Source organism: Macrotis lagotis, chromosome 1 (assembly GCF_037893015.1).
Source record: "Macrotis lagotis isolate mMagLag1 chromosome 1, bilby.v1.9.chrom.fasta, whole genome shotgun sequence".
Lineage (NCBI taxonomy): Eukaryota > Metazoa > Chordata > Mammalia > Peramelemorphia > Peramelidae > Macrotis > Macrotis lagotis.
This window is the reverse complement of record NC_133658.1, coordinates 141,565,664-141,588,115: the sequence shown is the minus strand read 5'-3', so window position 1 is coordinate 141,588,115 and position 22,452 is coordinate 141,565,664. Positions and strand designations below refer to the sequence as shown.

General features: G+C 37.8%; 1 protein-coding gene across 2 annotated transcripts in view; it reads right to left on the bottom strand.

Moving 5' to 3' along the window:
- Window positions 1-13,794: 13,794 nt before the first annotated feature.
- The window catches only part of LOC141504149 (disintegrin and metalloproteinase domain-containing protein 32-like), a 104,883-nt gene continuing 96,225 nt past the window's right edge, over window positions 13,795-22,452 (bottom strand). For both annotated transcript variants that reach the window (XM_074208975.1, XM_074208977.1), the window contains 3 exons: window positions 21,815-21,974; window positions 14,579-14,620; window positions 13,795-14,122 (listed from right to left, as the gene is read on the bottom strand). In XM_074208975.1, coding sequence (XP_074065076.1) covers window positions 14,107-14,122; window positions 14,579-14,620; window positions 21,815-21,974 — 218 coding nt within the window. In that variant the 3' untranslated portion in view covers window positions 13,795-14,106. The remainder of the gene's footprint in view (window positions 14,123-14,578; window positions 14,621-21,814; window positions 21,975-22,452) is intronic.

Here is a 22,452-nt window from a genome sequence, read left to right as displayed (position 1 = left end):
GGTAAAACAGCCATTTAAAAATCTCTAAGCCTAATTGGAATATCCCCTGTCCTCCTTCTCAATTTAGAGTAAACCAAATAAGTTCTTTCTAAGGAAACAAGTCTTAGGTTTTTTCTGGGGAAGGGTGGAATCTTCTGTTCTTAAATCCTCACTTGACCCATAATTTTCTGTAATAACTAACATTATCAGAATTTATATTGATAAAGTGCTGAAGCTATAATGTGACAATATCATCTTGGTAAAAGATTAACTTTTTAGTTTCCCCTTATTTCTTGTGTTATTTTTGGCATTACTTAGTCCCCAAAATATATACTTTAGAATTAGCCTGACTCTATTTTCTTTTTGGAATATTTATTTCCCCCAAACTTTATCAAATAAAAAATAGTATTTCTTTTTATGATATATATACACATATATATATAAATATATATATATATATACATATATATATATGTATATATATATATATAAAACATATTTGGTAATATACACTGTCTTTCCTGATTCTTTTAACTCCAAATAAATTTTCTTTTTTAACATTTGCTTATCCAAATCTTCATGAAGTAATTCTCTCTTTCTGTCTCTCTGGCTAGTAACTCCAAGGTCAAAAGACAAGAACCAGATTGCAAAAATGGAGAAGCCACAGAGAGGGTGGCATTCTGGCAGAATTACAGTGAAGAAGCAGGGAAGAGAAAAATTCAACAGTATTTTATCAAATTAATATTCATTTATCTGTTTCATTCAAAGTACCTTCCTTCTAAGCTCAATTCTCCTATTCTTGGGGACCATGGAGAACATCATAAACAGTTTATAAAGACATCTTATTTGTTTTTTGATAATTTCTAAGCTCTTCTCTTTAGCCAGTCTCTTTAAGATTTTTACAACCTAACCTGACCTTTTTAGTTCTTTGGAGATTTCTTTCCCTATTACATCTGGTATGCCCACTTGAGGAAAAAAAAAAAGTAAAGAACCATGCTGCTCACACTCTCAGCAAAAGCCTTCCCCTCACCTCCATCCTAGGATTCCTTGCAATTTAGCCAGGGGTTTTTCTTCTCCTGAAGACTCTTTCAATCTCTGGATGATTTCAAATCTCATTCTTGTCCCATGTAAGGATGCCAAATGTTGAGTTCCAGAGGATAGATTCAGCTCAGGAGAGAAAAGAAAATGCATCAACACTCAGGTGGGGAATATCAGCAGGACAACTGACAGAGCCAGTTTATTGAAAACATTAAACAGTTCTTACAGAAGAAAACCACAAAATTAGCATGTAGAATAAAAACAGTGATGTGACTTTGTTATGGGCAGAAAGTAACCCAGCAGGATGTGACCCAGGTCAAGAAGTTTGGAAACAGGGCTTATCAAATAGTGAAGCCACTAATGACGCAGTTGTATTATTAAATCATAGTTCCATGGAAGCTTTCAGCTCAAGGGTCACCAAAGCTTAGGTTATTTTGGCCATAACTGGCCTCTTGACCCCAAACTGAGTCATTCGATAAGCCCTGTTTCCAAACTTCTTGATCTGGGTCACATCCTGCTGTATTACTTTCTGCCCATAACAAAGTCACATCACTGTTTTTATTCTACATGCTTTTGTCCTATAAGAACTGTTTAATGTTTTCAATAAACTGACTCTGTCAGTTGTCCTGCTGATATTACCCACTTGAGTGTTAATGTATTTTCTTTTCTCTCCTAAGTTGAACCTATCCCCTGGTGGACAGGGGAACTCAACAATGAATAAGTAAAGGGGTCAATTTGGGTTTTTCCTTCCTTGGATATCTAAATATTGTGTCCTAGTGTAAGTCATATTATAGAAAGGCAGGCCAGTGGAAAAACAAGGAATCTTAGAAAGGCTGTTGTTTCTGAGGAAACAATCAATGGAGGAGAAGCACATCTTGATAAAGAGTTAAGGCATCTGCTCTGCAGTCTTCTTTAGTCCATGTCCAGTAGGGGCTGTCCTCCATGTCTGAGGATATTCTTGGCAGATGTAGCATCCATGAAGTTCAGTATTCACCAGTGCCTCTCCCAGTTATATCAAAGAGTTCTTTTCCCACTGTGCACATGTTCCTTCCAAAAGTACTAAACAGACTGCAAGACACTTTTCACACAAGAACAATTGAGTTAGGGGGTATTGATGTATTTCGTCATCTCCTGTAAAAAGTACTATCACTATACCATCTTTTCCTTCCTCTATTATCTCAGCAGCCTAGGGGACATCAGCAGGGTGTCTCTTGAGCCATACCTTGGATCCTACTTTTAAATCAGTACTGCCAAAATCACGACTTCTTGTGCTGACCAAAGGTGATTCTGATATCTGTTCCCATCATTCTTTAAAGTAGGTAGAAATGGGGGGGGGGGGGGGGGAGGCAGAGCCAAGATGGCAACAAGAACGGATTGTGTCTTAGGCACTTTCTCATAAACCTTTGAAACTAAGTACTTTAACTAAATTTTCAAGAGACAGAACCCACAGAGGGACCCAATGAGGCAGCTCTCCTACTCAAGGTAACCTAGAAAAGAGCAGAAAGGCTCTGCTCCCCAGGGTCGGATGGACAGCCCGCCAGAGCACAAGAACTTCAGCCTCCCAGAGGCAGCCGCAGGGTGCGGGGAGCCACAGCTCACAGCAGCGGGGGAGTTTCCTGAGCTAGGCCCTGGGGAGCACTAGGCACAAATTGGGGGAACAGCGGGGGACATCTGCCAGAGTGAGCATGAGTACATGACGCCCAGCCCTCAGGGCACACAGCAAGCAGCTTGGCCTCAGCAGGGCAGATCCAGGAAACAAAAGCAGGTGGAGCTGGTAAGCAGGAGCCCCCAGGGCATGAGCCCATTGAGCTGAGGGAGGGGAGTGAAGACAGAGAGACTGCCAAGCTCTGTCCTCTGCCCCTAGAACAGGACTCTGGGGCTCTGACCACATTCAGATCCTGATCCCACTCTAGGCCCCCCATAGAACAACAGGGCCCCCCCACCTCGGCCCATGGCAGAGGGGGGCACTTATGGTCATTCACAGACCAGGAGGGAGGACAGAACCTCTCACACTGAGACCCTTGTGGGAGTGTCCCAAAAGCTCAGGAAGCACCCCAAAAAACAGGCTTAGACTGGGAAAATGAACAAGCAAAGAAACAAGAGGAAGACCATTGAGAAATATTTTGCAAATGAGCCCAAGAAGGATCAAAATACTCAGTCTGAAGATGAGGAAGCACAAGCTCCTGCATCTAAAGACTCCAAGAAAAAACAGAAATTGGGCTCAGGCTATGATAGAGCTCAAAAAAGACTTTGAAAATCAAATGAGGGAGTTGGAAGAAAAACTGGGAAAAGAAAGGAGAGAGATGCAGAAAAAACATGAAAATGAAGTCAGCAGCTTAGTCAAGGAAATCCAATAAAATGCTGAAGAAAATAGCATGCTAAAAACCAGCTTAGGTCAAATGAATAAAACAGTTCAAAAAGTTATTGAGGAGAAGAATGCTTTAAAAAGCAGAATGGGTCAGATGGAAAAAGAAATAAGATAACTCTCTGAGGAAAACAAATCCTTCAAAGAATAGAACTCAGGGAGATTGACGAATTTAAGAGAAATCAGGAATCATTACTTCAAAACCAAAAGAATGAAAAATTAGAAGAAAATGTGAAACATCTCATTGAAAAAAACAACTGATATGGAAAACAGACTTAGGAAAGATAATTTAAAAATTATTGGAATACCTGAAAGTCATGACCAGGAAAAGAGCCTTGACATCATTTTCAAAGAATTACTACAGGAAAATTGCCTTGATATTCTAGAAGCAGAGGATAAAATAGAAATGGAGAGAATCCACTGATCCCCTCGAGAAACAGGTCCCAAAAAACCAACCCCTAGGAATATTATAGCCAAGTTCCAGAACTCCCAAGTCAAAGAGAAAATATTACAAGCAGCCAGAAGGACACAGTTCAAATATTGTGGAGCTGCAGTCAGGATCACACAGGACTTAGCAGCAACTACATTGGAAGCTCGTAGGGCTTGGAATACAATATACCGGAAGGCAAAAGAGCTTGGAATGCAACTGAGAATCAACTACCCAGCAAAAATGAATGTCCTCTTCCAGGGAAAAAAGATGGACTTTCAATGAACCAGGGGAATTTCAGATGTTCCTGTTGGAATGGCCAGAGCTGAACAGAAGGTTTGATCTTCAGATACAGGACTCAGGTGAAGCATAGAGAATGGAGGAGAAGGGGGAAATATGAGGGACTTAATGATGATGAACTGCATGTATTCCTGCATAGAAAAATGACACTAGGGGCAGCTAGGTGGCATAGTGGATAAAGCACCAGCCTTGGAGTCAAGAGTACCTGGGTTCAAATCCGGTCTCAGACACTTAATAATTACCTAGCTATGTGGCCTTGGGGAAGCCACTTAACCCTGGTTGCCTTGCAAAAACCTAAAAAAAAAAAAAATGACACTAATAATACTCATATGAACCTTCTCAGTTAATAGAGTACGTAGAAGGAACTTTTATAGATGAAGCACAGGAGAAAGCTGAATTTGAAGATAAAATATGGTGTAAAATTAGAGTCAATAGAAAAAAGGGAAATGTAATGGGAGAAAGAAAAAGGAGAGGAGGAATAGGCCAAGATATTTCATATAATAAAATTTTTCTTTATTAAAAATGAGCTATTGCAATGATATGGAAGGGGGGAAGGCAAGGCGGAATGAGGGAATCTTTGATCTCATCAGAGGTGGCTAGGAGAGAAAACAGCATATATACTCAATGGGGTGTAGGCATCTGGAGTAAGAAGAAGAAGGGGGTACAGGTGGAAGCGGGGAGAGGATGGACCATGGGGGGAGAGTGGTCAGATATAACACATTTTCTTTTTTACTTCTTGCAAGGGGCTGGGATTAGATGGCCTGTCCGGGATCATAGGGCCAGGTGGATGCTGGGCCTAAGGGTGATATGGGGGCTCAGGGACCCTTGGCCCCAGGACCAGGGATCTGTCTGCTGCACCACTCAGCTACCCTACAGCAGAGTCAGAGTGAAAGGAGAGTGAAAATATAGTACATGGCAGTGGAGAAATACGAAAGGAGGGAGTTGCCATCAGCAATGGCAACAGTGTAAAAATATGGAAGTAACTTTTGCGATGGACTTACCATAAAGAATGTGATCCACCCACAACAGAGTTGTTGGTGTTGGAACAAAGACTGAATTACATTTATTATTATTATTATTATTATTATTATTATTATTATTATCATTATTATTATTTGGGGGGGTGCAGGGCAAATGAGGCAGGGTGGCCTGCCTAGAGCCACATAGCAGGGTGATCTTTGGGTATCTGGGGCCAGATTTGGACCCGGGTGCTCCTGACTCAAGGACCAATGTTCTGTCCGCCACCCAGCCACCCCTACTATTATTACTATTTTATTTTATTTTGGGTCTTTTTTCTTTTTTTTTTTTTTTTTTTTTGTTTTTTGCAGGGCAGTGGGGTTGGGATAGCTTACATGTCATGTGGCTGGGTGATTGTTGGGTTGTTGGGTATATGGGGCCGGATATGGGCTCAGGTGCTCCTGGCTCCAAGGCTGGTGCTCCATCCATTGTGCCACCTGGCCATACCTACAATTATTACTATTAATTTTTTTAATTTTAATTTTTTTCTCTCCCCTTTACTTTATCACTCAAGTGAGTCTACATTTTGTGGGGGGAGGGGTATTTTGTTTGCTCTTAAACAAGAATATTTTATTAATGTATAAAAAACATTATTTGTACGAAATGAGAATAAATAAATATTAAATATTAAAAAAATAAAGTAGGTAGAAATCACCAACTGAGCAATTCAAGAATCCATAGAGCACACTACTGTTTCTGGACCAAGGTTTTGTAAAATAACTTTAATCTCTTAGTAAAAAGATCACTCAAGTGTGAAAATTACTATGCAATTGGAAAAGTAAGGTTTTAATGGGTTATCAGATTTGTTTAATAACATAAAAGGAAATATTCAAAATGGTTACAGTCTAAAATATGGTTGAAGATGAAAAAAAGAAAGTTGTGTAGACTGAGAAATTGGTTTGGAAGACTTTTTTGCAAGTAAAAATGTAATGTAAAAGAAGTTTTGGGCTTTTGATGCATAAGAAAGGTATAAATACGAAAGATGGTTTAAAACATTTTGAGAGTATAGAAACAATTTGACTCTGTGTAGAAAGATTGACTGTAAAATTTTTGTAATTTGATTTAGAAAAAAAGGGATAGAGAATTAGCCATCAATTGGCAAGCTCTGAGTTCTTTCTGGGATTGTGGAACCAGGTTTGAACAGAATTAAGACATACTCATAAGTGTGATTATTGGGATAAGTTACATCCTAACATCAGAATATTGCCTTTCCAATGAATTAGCTGGGAATAGTAGACCCCATAGTATGAAATGTTTGGAATGAGTAGCATTTGTGTAAAATGCCACATTACAGCACTGAAATCATAAATTGAAATTTTATATAATACTATTTGGAATATAGATTCAGGTATAATTGAATTGTGGTCTCACTTTAAGTGAAATGTGTCTCTCTCAATTTGATGTTTAAGATGGGTCAGAATTTATTATACTATTTGGCAAAAGATAAATTGGAAAAAATATACTTTGGAATGCATTAGAAAAATGAAATTTGTTGACTTAAAGCACATTACCTCATATTGTTGTAAAGTACCAAACACACTTCCTGGCATAAGGAAAACACTGTAAATGTTAGTTCTTACTGTTTAAAGGGTTTATTTCAAATTTTAAATTCATAGTAATCTTATATTGCACAAATTGGTTAACTTTTGTTCAAATTAATTTGTGCAACTTTTTAAATTTTGGATGTTTAAGCTTAAAGAAACTGAAAGATGAAAAAATTATTTTAAAATCAATTATTATGATTATATTATCATCCCTGCTAACCCTTTTTTAATAGGATTTTTAAAACTTTCATTTAGAAAACTGATTATTGACAGGACTTCCGGCCAAGATGGCGGAGAGAAGACAGGCACAGTTCTGAAGTCTCCTGAACTCTTCCCCATCTATCACATGAAACAAACCTCTTAAAGGAAATCTGAACCAGGAAACCCAGAGAGAAAAGCCAGGAGAGGAAGGTCTACCTCGGGATTTGTCTCCCACAGCAGCCTTGGCTGAGTGCCTGGTAGGTGAGTCTGAGCTCAGAGGGAAGATCGGCCAGATCAACAGCTGAATCGGAACTGGGAGTCTGAGGGCCCGAGAGCCAGACCTGCTGGATCAGCGGTGGGGCTGGACAAAGGGGGCTTGGGTCCAAGGGGAAGCAGAGGTGCTGGTGTTGGTGCTGCCCCCTGGAGCTTGGGGAAGGGGCTGCGGGGAGAGGTCTGGTGCAGGAGAGCTGCGGACACCATCCCTGGGCTCCTCAGGTCTGAGAAACTCTGAGCCCACGCCTCCATTGCACTGAGGCCTCCTCCCAAACAAATGCAAATTACTTCTGCCTCAGGCCCAGGTGTGTGAGCAAAAGAACCAGCCCAGCTGAGGAATCACCTCAGGCCAGGGTAAAGCCCACCATTGATTGAAGGCAAAAGAATTCAATAGCTCCAATTCCCTCCCTCAAGCAAAGGGACAATTCCTCACAACCAAGGTCACAGACACCCCAGAGAGGGAAACCAGCACCTCCTACTGGCCAGCCAGAGAAACTGCACTCAGTAAAGCCTTTAGAGATCTTAAGCCCAGGTGAACCAGCCCCACCCAACTCAAGGTCTTAGCATAATGAAGAAGGGTCAGCAGAAAGGTGGATCCATAGAAAAATTCCTGGAAGGGAAGGACCCCAACCCAGAGAGACCTGGAACATCTGAGGAGAATACAATCTGGTCTCCAGCACTTAAAGACTTCCTTGAAGAAATAAGGAAGGAGTTTAAAATTCAACTGGAAAATTTGGGGGAGACAATTAATACCTTGCAACAAGAAAACAAAACTTTAGAAAGTAGAATTAGACAATTATAAAATGAGAACAATTCTCTCAGATCCTCAAATGAGCAAATTCAAAAAGAAATTCTCTCAAAACCTCAATTGGTCAAATGGAAAGCTCTTTCAAAAGTAGAACTGAACAATTGGAAAAGGTTAATGAAGAAAACTCCTCCCCCCAAAAAATAATGGAGTCTACAGAAACTAATGACTCCATGAGACAGCAAGAGTCAGTTAAACAAAATCAAAAAATAGAAAAAATAGAAGCAAATGTGAAATACCTCATCAATAAAACCACTGACCTTGAGAATAGATTGAGGAGGGGCAACCTGAAAATTATAGGACTTCCTGAAAACATTGAAGAGAAAAAAAGCCTGGACTTAATATTAGAGGATCTAGTGATGGAAAACTGCCCTGACATCATCGAATCGGAGGGCAAAGTAGTTATTGAAAGAGTACATCGATCCCCACCAGAAAAAGATCCTAAAATGAAAACACCAAGGAACGTTGTAGCCAAATTCTAGAACTATCAGATAAAAGAGAAAATCCTGCAAGCAGCCAGAAAGAAACAATTTAAATATCAAGGAGCCACAGTAAGGATCATGCAGGACCTGGCTGCATCAACTTTAAGGGATCGAAGGGCCTGGAACGAGATATTTCGAAGGGCACGAGAGCTTGGAATGCAGCCAAGAATCTACTTTCCTGCAAAGCTGAGCCTTCTCTTCCAGGGAAAAAGATGGACATTTAATGAAATGGAAGAATTCCAAAAATTTCTGATGAAAAGACCAGAGCTAAGCAGAAAATTTGGATATCAAACAGGAGGTTCAAGAGACACATGAAAAGGTAAAAAAAAAAAGGGGGGGTGGTAAAAGGAAAAAAATGCAATCTAGTAAGTTGAAACTGGCTATATCCCAGCATGGGGGGGGGGGGGGTAGAGACTCTCATAAATCCTGAGAAATGTAACTCTAACAGAGAATATACCTAGCCACCCATAAATCCTCAACTTTCCTATATATATGACTAGCAAGAAACAGCAGGAAGAGCTAGAAAGAGAAATTCCATTCAGAGTAATCTCAAACAGTGTAAAATACTTGGGAGTCTATTTGCCAAGACAGACTCAGAATCTTTTTGAAAACAATTATAAAACACTTCTCACACAAATTAAATCAGATTTAAATAACTGGGCAAATATCAACTGCTCATGGATAGGGAGAGCTAATATAATAAAAATGACAATTCTACCAAAACTAAACTATCTGTTCAGTGCCCTACCAATCAAAATTGCAAAAAATTACTTTAATGAGTTAGAAAAAATTGTAAGTAAATTCATATGGAGAAATAAAAAGTCAAGAATTGCCAGGAGCTTAATGAAAAAAAATGCAAACGAAGGTGGCTTAGCACTACCTGGTCATCAAAACTGTTTGGTATTGGCTAAGAAATAGAGTGGTGGACCAGTGGAATAGACTAGGTGTAAAAGCAGGAGAGGATTATAGTAATCTGCTGTTTGATAAACCCAAAGAGTCTGGCCACTGGGATAAAAACTCCCTCTTTGATAAAAACTGCTGGGACAATTGGAAGTTAGTATGGAAGAAACTTAGATTAGACCAACACCTCACACCCTTTACCAAGATAAGATCCAAATGGTTACAGGACATAGACATAAAAAACAATACTATAAGCAAATTAGAAGATCAAGGACTAGTCTACCTGTCAGATCTATGGAAAGGGGAACAGTTTATAACTAAGGAAGAGTTGGAGAACATCACTAAAAACCAATTAGATGATTTCGATTACATTAAATTAAAAAGCTTTTGCACAGATAAAACCAATGTAATCAAGATCAAAAGAAAACTAGTAAATTGGGAAACAATCTTTACAACTAATGATTCTGACAAAGTACTCATTTCTAAAATATACAGAGAACTGAGTCATATTTTTAAAACAAAAAGCCATTCCCCAATTGACAAATGGTCAAAGGATATGCAAAGGCAATTTACAGATGAGGAGATCAAAGCAATCCATAGCCATATGAAAAAATGCTCTAAATCATTAATTATTAGAGAAATGCAAATTAAAGCTTCTCTGAGGTACCACCTCACACCTCTCAGATTGGCCAGTATGACCAGGAAGGATAATGATCATTGTTGGAAGGGATGTGGGAAATCTGGGACAGTATTATACTGTTGGTGGAGCTGTGAACTCATCCAACCCTTCTGGAGAGCTATTTGGAACTATGCCCAAAGGGCAACAAAAATGTGCATTACCCTGAAGAGATGAGGAAAAAGGGTAAAAACATTACTTGTACAAAAATATTTATAGCAGCCCTGTTTGTGGTGGCAAAGAATTGGAAATCCAGTAAATGTCCTTCAATTGGGGAATGGTTTAACAAACTGTGGTATATGTATGTCATGGAACACTATTGTTCTATTAGAAACCAGGAGGGACAGGATTTCAGGGAAACCTGGAGGGATTTGCATGAACTGATGCTGAGTGAGATGAGCAGAACCAGAAAAACACTGTACACCTTAACAGCAACATGGGAGTGATGTTCAACCTTGAAGGACTTGCTCATTCCATCAGTGCAACAATTGGGAACAATTTTAGGCTGTCTGCAAAGGAGAGTACCATCTGCATCCAGATAAGGAGCTGTGGAGTTTGAACAAAGTACAAGGACTATTCCCTTTAATTCGGGGGGAAAAAAAAACCCAGATGTCTTATTGTTTGATCTGGTTACCTCTGAGAATTCTGTTCTCTTTAAGGATATGATTTCTCTCTCATCACACCCAATTTGGATCAAGGTACAACATGGAAACAAAGTAAAGACTGAGGGAGTGCTATCTGTGGTGTGGGGGTGGGGCGAGGGAAGCAAGATTGGGAGAAAACTGTAAAACTCAAATTATACCTTTAATAAAAATTTAAAAAAAAAGAAAACTGATTATTTCCACCTTTGAAGTTGAGGGAATTTTATGAATAATCATTTGATTAAAGTGTAAGTTACTTGAAGATGTCATAATGTTGAAATCTAAATTGGTAATTGATTACTATGTGGGAACAAGGAGGGGAGAATGTCATTGAGCATAGCCCACCACAGGGGAGTTGGATGGACAGCCAGAGACAACAGACCCAATTCCTTTCTCTGAGATCCCTGTTGATTCCCCTTATTTTGTAAACTCGCCAGGTTTCTGAAAACCATCTGTGCAGGCAAGGTTATCAGCCGTGGGTAATGAGCCAAGTTTTCTAAACAATGAATTTAACTTGAAGGTTTGCAAATTTATGTATAATATAGAAATAATTTCTAATGATTTTAAAGTGACTTGAAAAAAAAAACACAAGTGAACAATGTTAAGTGAAATCTATATGTTTGAGTCTTGGTAAATTTTATTATTTTTTGCAATTCCATAAGAGGGAAAATAACGGTATCTGGCCCTAAGCTGAATCAATTTTGTTTTGACATTTGAATTCAGATGTTAGTTGTCAGATGGATCATTATATTAGTAATCCACCATTTAAGAGAAATGTCACAAGTTACTCAGAGGGAATGAGATCCTAAACTCTTACAGGTGGAGGGCTATGACTGGGAGAGAGTCAAGAGGACAACCTTGGTCTAAATCCAAAGTAGGTTCCTTGTGACTGAGTTTCTTTAAAAAGGAATGTTTCCCACCTGGTTATTCCTGAGCCTGGCTTTGAGGTGAAACTGTTATATAGTTGGTTGTCAGCTGTAACTCTTACCTGACATCAAACAGAGCTAAGTTCATTTTATCCTGCTGTAAATGTGTTACATTTGTTAAGTGTGTTAAGTCATCAAGGACTAGATTTATGTTGTTATAATCATGTCTCCATTTTTTCTCTTTTTAGCAAATTTCCACAGAGCAAGTAGTCAATAAAAGATATGGGTGCATGCACCATATGCCCTATGCTTCCACTTCCTGTGCTACCACTCTTTATCTCTTCCATTTGGTTTCCAAAGCCTGTCTCCAAAGTTAGATCCAATTGCCATTCTTTTAATCTTCATCCTTTATGACCTATCAATAATGTCAAGCATGCTGTTTTTCTGGCTACTATCTCCTCTATAGATTTTGACATGGCTCTCTCCTGATTCTTTGCTGGGTTTCTACTAATCAAGGATGTCCCCCAAAGGTTTATCCTAAATCATCTCATTTCCCTCCATATTTTCTCTCTTGGCAATCTCATCAGCTCCCATGAATTCAATTTTCATCTCTATGCAGATGTTTTATAGAGCCCTTTCCTAACCTCAGCTCACACCATTCAACTGCCTGCTGATGACATAGCTAGGTAGCACAGTGAATAGATAACTGGACCTAGAGTCAGGAAGGGTTCTAGTTTGTACGCATTGAGTTTAAGATGAGCGATATCCAGTCTGAGAAATAGAAGTAGGGAGAGAGGAACTAAGCTTTTATTTTATTTAAGTGTTTACTGTATTTTCCCATCCTAGTCTTAATTAGGATTTGAATCAGTAAAATCTTGCTTTGATCAGGAAGTCATTTTTAAAGGAGACTGTTCACTGAGGTTTTGTTGTCTCTGTGTCTGTTTGCAGTGCTTGAAAGCTCCAAGTGCTTGTCTCTGTGTGCCTATAGCATGGTATTTGGAGATCAGTTTTATTTGTTAGTATGTACTTCTGAGTGACTTAAATTATGTTCTTCAGCAAAGAACATAAAAGGATGGAAGTTTAAAGCAGTTTGAACAGAAAGACTATGGCAGTAAGCCCTTCCGTGTCTTTTGTCATATTGACATTCCAAACCAATCATCTTCAAGACAAATATAGGAAAAGTTTCGTGGTTCTAAACCCATGGTCCTGATGTTATTGGGTGGACAGCAGTAGAGACAAAATATAATCAGGGAGCAGAAAATAGTCTATGTTTAAAAATCAACATTAAATGTCAGACTAGGGGATATAGTTTCCTTAAGGGCAAGAGTAAAGAGAAAACTTCTTAACTATGGCCAAATTAGAAAGTAGACAGGAAAGGGGATCCCAAAATTATATAAATTTATAACATTGTAAACTACTTAAAATCTAATAGAGCTAAAATGGCAGTTCTCTACTATAGATCTCTAAATTGAGGTTTGTATAAATGCTGAAAGATTTTAGAGTTTTGGGTTAACATTCTTTGAAATTCAATTAAAAATTTAATATTAATTTTTCAATTTATTTTGATGAATCGTAGTAAATTACTAAATTCTGATCTATTCATTCCATGATTCTCTGTTGCTTTAGTATTCCCTATTAATGTTTGAACTTTGGGTACCTTTTTATTTTCTCCCTCATTTGGAAGAAAACTTGGGCTACAAGAAAGCAACTATTGCAATCAGCAACTAATAAGTAGGAACTTTGCCCAGAAAAGGCAGGCAGCAATAATTTTGAAAAGGTAGGGTATACATTTTCTTTCCTCCTTTTGGATCTGATTCTTCTCTCACAACACTTTCAATTTTGATCTAAGCTTATCATGGATGCAAATGTAAAGACTATATCAGGGGCGGCTAAGTGGCGCAGTGGATAGAGCACTGTCCCTAGAGTCAGGAGTACCTGAGTTCAAATCCGGCCTCAGACACTTAATAATTATCTAGCTATGTGGCCTTGGGCAAGCCACTTAACCCCATTGCCTTGCAAAAAAACTTTAAAAAAAAAGACTATATCTGGTTGCCTTCTGTTGTGGGGGAGGTAGGAGGGAGGGAGAAAAATCATAAAACTCAAAACCTTACAAAAAAAATGATTGGTAGAAACTGCCATTCTATTTTATTAGAAAACAGAAAAAATGTTTATATAATAAAAAAAGTTAAGGTTTACTTCTCCTCTTGAGAGGTCAGGCTCTTTGACTTGAACTGGGTAAAGTGTGAAAATAGGGTAGTTTTCTACTCTGAGTCTCATAATTATCCCCAGCAAATACTTAGGACACAGTACATAGTGTCAACCTATCTTCTTTACACTGAATCCCTGCCCAACATGATTATTACAAACCTAATAAATTTCCATGGAAAAGAAAGAAATGGTAGACAGAATTTATAATGGTTCCAAAAATTCAGTTTACTATAATGAATATAAATACTTTCAAAAGTGACAAACCATAGACTGGCAAGGGGAAAGGGAAGTGTGGGAGTGAAAGATTTTTCCTTTGTTCTATTAGTCTGATTTCTGATGCAGTGAATTGTAATTTTTTTTCTCCAGACTTTTGCTTTTGGCATCTTAGGTACTATGGTCACTGCAAAACAAAAGATAATGTTCAACATTAGTAGCAGCCAGTTTTCCACTGTGATTATTATGAACTGCTAGACAAATAATGTAGACTGTACAATTAATTAAGTATCCTATTAGAGGTGACTCCCTGTCCTTCATCTATAAAAGAATTATTTTAGAAACATCTAAAGCTGAATCAACTTTTTCAAACATATATTTGTGAATGCATTTAGTAACTATCATGTACCATACCTTTGGACCAAAAAAAGAAAAACAGATAAACATTGTCAATGAATTTACATTCTACTGGGATGGATAAAACCATATACAGAAAAACAATGTGGGGCAAAGGACAAAATCCTTCTAATTAAATTTGAGAGAACAATTTCATCTAATGGTGGGAATGTTAGAGAATGATGGGATAGAATAATGCATTTCATAATTTTTGTAAAACCATATTAAACTTCATAGATGTACTTACTTGCCACTACTATATGAATATGAACTGAATTCAGATCCAGATCTAGGTAAAAATAAAAATATTGTTTTAAATTAGCAATTATGCCAAGTATATATATTATAGAATATTTTCCTTAGAAGATCAGTTTCTCCAAATATCTAACTCTATTTTTTATTTAAAACACACTGCTGTTAAGTCCAACTTCCAAACAATTTTCTCCCCAACCATGTCTACTTATACTTGTGCCATGCAACCTGTGATTCTTGCTCATAATCTCTCCTCAGGTTGTCTAGCCAACTTTCTTAAACAATTTGTGACAAACCCAGATTAATCAATCTTTCTTCCCTGCCACTTTCTGGAATCTTTAGAAATGGTTGCACAGAGCTCAACAAAAGATTAAGGCTATAAATTTTCCTAATGACATACAATTTTAAAAAGGAAGGCTATACAGCTCTCACAATATTGTATATATTTTAGTATCAGAAGTGTGGTTCTTTTAACACTCAGACTCAGTGTATAAGAAAAGTATCTCAAGATTCCAAATATCTAAAAATTGCTCAATTTATCCATCCTCACTTAGTACATAACCTATATTTGTTTTCATCAACATCTTTACCAGTATATGCTTTACAAAAAAACAGTGTTTTCTTTTGCATCATTGCAAATACTTTTTTTATTCTCTGGTATCTGTTTATGGGACTTCATCCTATTAGCAAAATCAAACTTGGTTCTTCCCAAGTTTCTCTGAATTCTTCACATTTATTGGTGTTATATAATATTTTATTATGCTCATATATATTCCAATTCAAAAAGCCATTTCCAGGAGTGGCTAGGTGGTGCTGTGAATAGAGTACCAGCCCTAGAGTCAGGAGCACCTGAGCTCAAATCTGGCGGCAGACATTTAATAATTACCTAGTTGTGTGGACTTGGGCAAGTCACTTAACCCCATTGCCTTGCAAAAAAAAACAAACCCTAAAATCAAAAATCCATTCCCCTTTCAAATATATTTTTCCATCATTCTTCACTACTATTTCATGGAAGTAACTAAGTACCATTAGTGATTTAGTTTATAAAATCAAGTTCTTCATAATATTTCTCTGTTTCTTCATTCTCTGCAAAATATTGGCATATAAGCCACAATAATCATCTTTATTATTGTCTTTTTGCTTGTGCTTTTCAGAAGTAATGTGAATCAGATGACCAACTATATCATGAAATGAAGTTTCTTGTTTTTCTTGGTGCACAATGAAATCAGTTCCATCAAACTCCTTTATTTGCTTGCACAGAAACAACCAAAGATCCATCCTTCTCTTTATTTCCAATTTTCATTCTTCTTTTGGTTACATTTGTAGTTAGAATTTCACTATTGATATAATTTTGCTCCTCCATATTATGTCAATTCATTAACCATTCTAGAAGTGTCTCTAGAAGTACCTAATATTTAAATGTTTTCATTGTTGTGTATACATCTTACAAAGGTACAAACTACAACCTATTCAATGTCTCCTTATATTTGTGACTGGCAACTTGCAATTCTTGCTCATAATTTCTCCCCAGATTGTCTACCCAACTTTCTGAAAGACTTTCCTCTAATTCTTCTGTTATTTCTTGGATACTAATGGAGTTCAGAGGCTATCCATCACTTATCTTTGTTCTTGCTACATGACTAATTTCTGTCTTCTTTTCTATCCATACATTTCTCTGATGGCATCTTTTATGCCACATCTTCAATGTAATTTTTTGTTAGAAATTCTGCAGCATTCTCATATCAGGCACTTGTCTTTGGATGGTCTTTGGACAATGTAGTATTTACCAAGACTCACAACCACACACTGTCAAAAGAATGCTGATATTTAAAAGATGGGCTTTTTTCTGGAAGAATAATTGCTTTTTATTTATTTATATAGTAACTTTGAAGTTTATAAAGTGCTTTACATATATCATTTCAATTGATCCTCATGAACTGATGAGGTAAGTGCTATTATTATTTTCCTTTTACAGATGAGGAATGTGAGGTTAAGAAAGGCTGTGACTTGGCCATGATCACACAATAAGTGTCTGAGAAGAGATTTTTAAATCAGGTCTTCCCTATCATTCTATCCATTGTGAAACACTGATTCCTATTGCACTGTAAACTTTTCCAAAGTTAATTCTGGTAAATTCCCTTCTCTCGTGCAATTCAAAGTATCTATCCAAGATATAGGCACTATGGATTGTCTATACAACAGCATATTAAAGTCTGGATAATGCATATTGGATTTTCCAGTTAGCTAGTTAGTTTGAATTCTTTGGGGTCATCAAAATTCTCTTAGGAAGCACTACAAAATTCTATCATTTGATGCAATCAGGACAATGTCATCTATAAACAGAAAAACCTGATAGACTTCACCTTCATAAGGAATCCTTTAATTTGTGTTGATAGCAAATATATTTGATGAGCATATTTCTATTTTGTGTCTTTTTCTATGTTGATTATAATCAGAGAATCAGCTAAACTATTCCAGTAATAATACTGTTCAAGTAATATATTATGATTGGGGGATCTTCATGGAAGACACAGTGGAGAACAGCCTTTAAGGCACCAATTTGTGCTATGAAATAAAATACCTTTTTATAGTCCACAAAAAAAATTACATAGGAATCTTATGAACTCTATAAATTTCAGTCAATTTTGTAACCATCAAAAATGTATTCTGTAGAATATAATTTTTATAATCTTTACTGTTGACTCCTCACACTTAAATAATTCAAAAAATCAAAATGCTCATAAATTTCACAAAGTTCGCAAAAATATTTTTAAACACAGGGATCATTCCTGATATTTTTTGGTCATTTGGGGGGTAATATGTATAGGATTTTTCCAAACCTTTGTTATCTTTTGTTATCTGTTTACAGATACATTGAAAATTAATCTTTTCAGTAACTTTAACAGTTCCAGTTTGGACCTCCTCTGGCTATTCTTGACTTCATTTAGCTATCATTCATATCTTTTAGAGCCACTTCCATTTCTCATATAGCAAACTGTGATTTTGGCGGCTCCACTGAAATTAAGGGAGAGAAAACTTATAGTTTTATCCCATTTATTACCTTTCCAACTTTTTGCTTTACTGTCCTTAGGATAATTTTGCTTGATTAAGTCACTCAAAAAGCTTTCTACAAATATGAGTTTCTCTCCATTGTTATTATTTTATGAGGTGAAATTGCTCATACACTACTTTATATAGTATTTCACAAGTGAGTTTATATTTTAAATCCTGTTTTTTGTTTCTTTTAGCGTACCTCTAACCTGGTAAGGAGAATCATTGATAGATAAAATGGTTTCTAGTTTTCTCTAGTCTTTTCATTCTATCAGGTAAACTTCCTCAGGAAATGTGCTAATATCTGCTCTTTTATACTTTTCTCATTTTTCAGTATCAATACTTTATTTAAGTAAATCAATTTGAAGTTGCCTCAATTGTACTTCATATATTGTCACTTTTTTAAATTTATTTTTATTCTCATTTTGTACAAATGTTTTTTTTACATTAATAAAATATTCTTGTTTACAAGTAAACAAAATACCCCTCCCCCCATGAATATGGATAGACTTGCTTGGGTGAAAAAAAGTAAAGGGGAGAGAAAAATAATTAAAATTAAAAAAAATAATAGTAATAATTGTAGGTATGGCCAGGTGGCGCAATGGACGAAGCACCAGCCCTGGAGCCACGAGCACGCGAGTCCATATCCAGCCTCGTAAACCCAATAAGCACCCAGCCATGTGACATGCAAGCCACCCGATCCCACTGCCCTGCAAAAACCAAAAAGAAGGGGAAAAAAAAGACCCAAAATAAAATAAAATAGTAATAATAGTAGGGGTGGCTGGGTGGCAGACAAAGCATTGGCCCTTGAGCCAGGAGCACCTGGGTCCAAATCTGGCCCCAGACACCCAAAGATCACCCTGCTATGTGGCCCAAGGCAGGCCACCCAGCCCCACTTGCCCTGCACCCTCCCCCAAATAATAATAACGAAAAATGTGCTTCAGTTTTTGCTCCAACACCAACAACTCTGTCATGGGTGGATCACATTCTTTATGATAAGTCCATCACAAAAGTTACTTCCATATTTTTCTAACGTTGCCATTGCTGATGGCAACTCCCTCCTTTCTTATTTCTCCACTACCATGTACTATATTTTCTCTCTCCTTTCACTCTGACTCTGCTGTAGGGTCGCTGAGTGGCACAGCAGACAGATCCCTGGTCCTGGGGCCAAGAAGCCCTGAGCCCCCATACCACCCCTTAGGCCCAGAATCCACCTGGCCCTATGGTCCTGTACAGGCCATTCAATCCCAGCCCCTTGCAAGAAGTAAAAAAGAAAATGTGTTATATCTGACCACTCTCCCCCCATGGTCCATCTTCTCCTCCTTTATTCACATCCCCACCCCTTCCCCCTGCTTCCCCCTCCTTCTTACTCCTGATGTCTATACCCCATTGAGTATATTTGATGTTTCCTCTCCTAGCCATTTCTGATGAGAGCAAAGGTTCCCTCATTCTCCCTTGCCTCCCCCCTTCCATATCATTGCAATAGCTCATTGTAATAAAAAAAATCTTATTATGTGAAATATCTTGGACTATTCCCCCTCTCCTTTTTCTTTCTCCCATTCTATTTCCCTTTTTTTCCTATTGACTCCATTTTTACACTATATTTTATCTTCGAATTCAGCTTTCTCCTGTGCTTCAACTATAAAAGCTCCCTCTACCTGCTCTATTAACTGAGATGGTTCATATGAATATTATCAGGATCATTTTTCTATACAAGCAGTTCATCTTCATTAAGTCCCTCATATTTTCCCCTTCTCCTCCAATCTCCATGCTTCACCTGAGTCCTGTATCTGAAGATCAAACCTTCTGTTCAGCTCTGGCCATTCCAAAAGGAACATTTGAAATTCCCCTGGTTCATTGAAAGTCCATCTTTTTCCCTGGAAGAGGACATTCAGCCTTGCTGGGTAGTTCATGCTTGGCTGCATTCTAAGCTCTTTTGCCTTCTGGTATATTGTATTCCAAGCCCTAAGAGCTACCAATGTAGTTGCTGCTAAGTCCTGTGTGATCCTGACTGCAGCTCCATAATATTTGAACTGTGTCCTTCTGGCTGCTTGTAATATTTTCTCTTTGACTTGGGAGTTCTGGAACTTGGCTATAATATTCCTAGGGGTTGGTTTTTTGGGATCTCTTTCTTGGGGGGATCGGTGGATTCTCTCCATTTCTATTTTGCCCTCTGCTTCTAGAATATCAGGGCAATTTTGCTGTGGTAATTCTTTGAAAATGATGTCAAGGCTCTTTTCCTGATCATGACTTTCAGGTATTCCAATAATTTTTAAATTATCTTTCCTAAGTCTGTTTTCCATATCAGTTGTTTTTTCAATGAGATATTTCACATTTTCTTCTAATTTTTCATTTTTTTGCTTTTGAAGTATTGATTCCTGATTTCTGGTAAATTCATCAATCTCCCTGAATTCTATTCTTTGTCTGAAGTATTTGTTCTCCTCAGAGAGTTTTCTTATCTCTTTTTCCATCTGGCCAATTTTGCTTTTTAAAGCATTCTTCTCCTCAATAACTTTTTGAACTGTTTTATCCATTTGACCTAAGCTGGTTTTTAGCATGCTATTTTCTTCAGCATTTTTTTTGGATTTCCTTGACTAAGCTGCTGACTTCATTTTCATGTTTTTCCTGCATCTCTCTCCTTTCTTTTCCCAGTTTTTCTTCCAACTCCCTCATTTGATTTTCAAAGTCTTTTTTGAGCTCTATCATAGCCTGAGCCCAATTTCTGTTTTTCTTGGAGTCTTTAGATGCAGGAGCTTGTGCTTCCTCATCTTCAGACTGAGTATTTTGATCCTTCTTGGGCTCATTTGCAAAATATTTCTCAATGGTCTTCCTCTTGTTTCTTTGCTTGTTCATTTTCCCAGCCTAAGCCTGTTTTTTGGGGTGCTTCCTGAGCTTTTGGGACACTCCCACATGGGTCTCAGTGTGAGAGGTTCTGTCCTCCTTCCTGGTCTGTGAATGACCATAATAAGTGCCCCCCTCTGCCATGGGCCAAGGTTGGGGTGCCCTGTTGTTCTATGGGGGGGCCTAGACTGGGATCAGGATCTGAATGTGGTCAGAGCCCCAGAGTCCTATTCTAGGGGCAGAGGACAGAGCTCAGCAGTCTCTCTCTCTTCACTCCCCTCCCTCAGCTCAATGGGCTCATGCCCTGGGGGCTCCTGCTTACCAGCTCTTCCTGCTTCTGTTTCCAGGTCTGGGCTGCCAAAAGACCAAGCTGCTTGTTGTGTGCCTTAAGGGCTGGGCTCCACGTGCTTGCTCTGGCAGAGGTCCCCCGCTGTTCCCCCACTTTGTGCCCGGTGCTCCCCGGGGTGCAGCTCAGGAGACTCCCCCGCTGCTGTGAGCCCTGGCTCCCAGCGCCCTGGGGCTGCCTCCAGGAGGCAGAAGTTCTTTTGCTCTGGTGGGTCACCCCTCTGGCGGGCCGCCCCTCCGACCCCTTTCTGCTCTTTTCCAGGTTACCTTGAGTAGGAGAATTGCCTCACTGGATCCCTTTGTGGGTTCTGTCTCTCGAAAGTTTAGTTAGAGTCCTTAGTTTATGAGTTTTTATCAGAGAGCTCCTAAGACTAGATCCCTTCATGTCACCATCTTGGCTCCACCCCTATTGTCACATTTTTATTCTTTCTTCTAGTTTGTACTAAATTTAAAATCTTTATTCTAACAAATGATTCAATTTTATGCTGAATACTAATTCAGAAATGACTTCACATCAATAACCAATCTTTTTAGTCCAATAAAATGTAATCTGTTTTCTTATTTGTAAGGCTGAGCAGCTGTCTTCCCTTCAGGAGCATTTTTTAGTCTGGAGCTCATTAGAGGCCTACCAATAAGCTTCCAGAAGCTATTCTACTCTCTGTTCTAACTAGTTGTTTTTTTGTTTGTTTGTTTATTTGAGGGGTGGGAGGAGTAATGTTATCTGAGACTTTTATATAAGGTATTTTATACATTCTTTTTTTTGTTATAATATCTGAAGTTTTGTACCAGTCCCAGGAGTTTTATAACCATACCCAACAGGGAAAAATATAACCAAGCACTTTCACTAATTCAAGTAGACTTCCTTCACAACATCACTCCATCCAATGATTTTTAAAGACTTAAATTGATCTAAAGGCTACAAATGAGTGATTGATTCAGTGGAAGTGCTCTAGGTCTTGTTTACACTCAGGGTAAATACACAAATGCAACTTACTCAGTAATTGGTGATTCCTCTGGGAAAAAGCATTCTTTCAGAGATTTCCAATTGAAAATTATTATGATTATAATGAAAAAAATAGGTATAGAAATACAGATACTTATAAGCATCCAGTTCTTCCTAGAATATTCTGCAATCCTGTTGGAGTAGTAATCACCTAAGAGTAAAAAAACCATAGCAAGAAATTCAGAGTAATAATAAACTAGGCTTTCTTCCTTTAACTATGAATGACAAAAAAAAAAAGACTTCAAGGAAAATATATATAGTATTTTTTTTTCAAATTAGTTGGACAGATTTAAAAGTAATAGTCAACAAGTCAGTCAATAAACATTTACTCACTGTGATTGCTTGCAAGCAACAGACTAGACTAAGTAAGTTGTTTGAAAACTCCGTGCTATATAATAGCAATAATAATAGATAATGTATTCATTTTTGCTTTATTGCTGTGTTCAGTGCTTCTTGTATCTGCTTATGGAAATGCCTGACATAAAACGTTCATGAAAGTGTCCCAATAAGTCTATGGTGTGAGATTCATGAAAGGGATCTACAACCAAAGATAATTTCTAGATCAGGTTTTCTGGTACCAATGTGATAAGAATTTTTAAAAAGTCCCAGTCTCTATCTTGAGTTTCCTA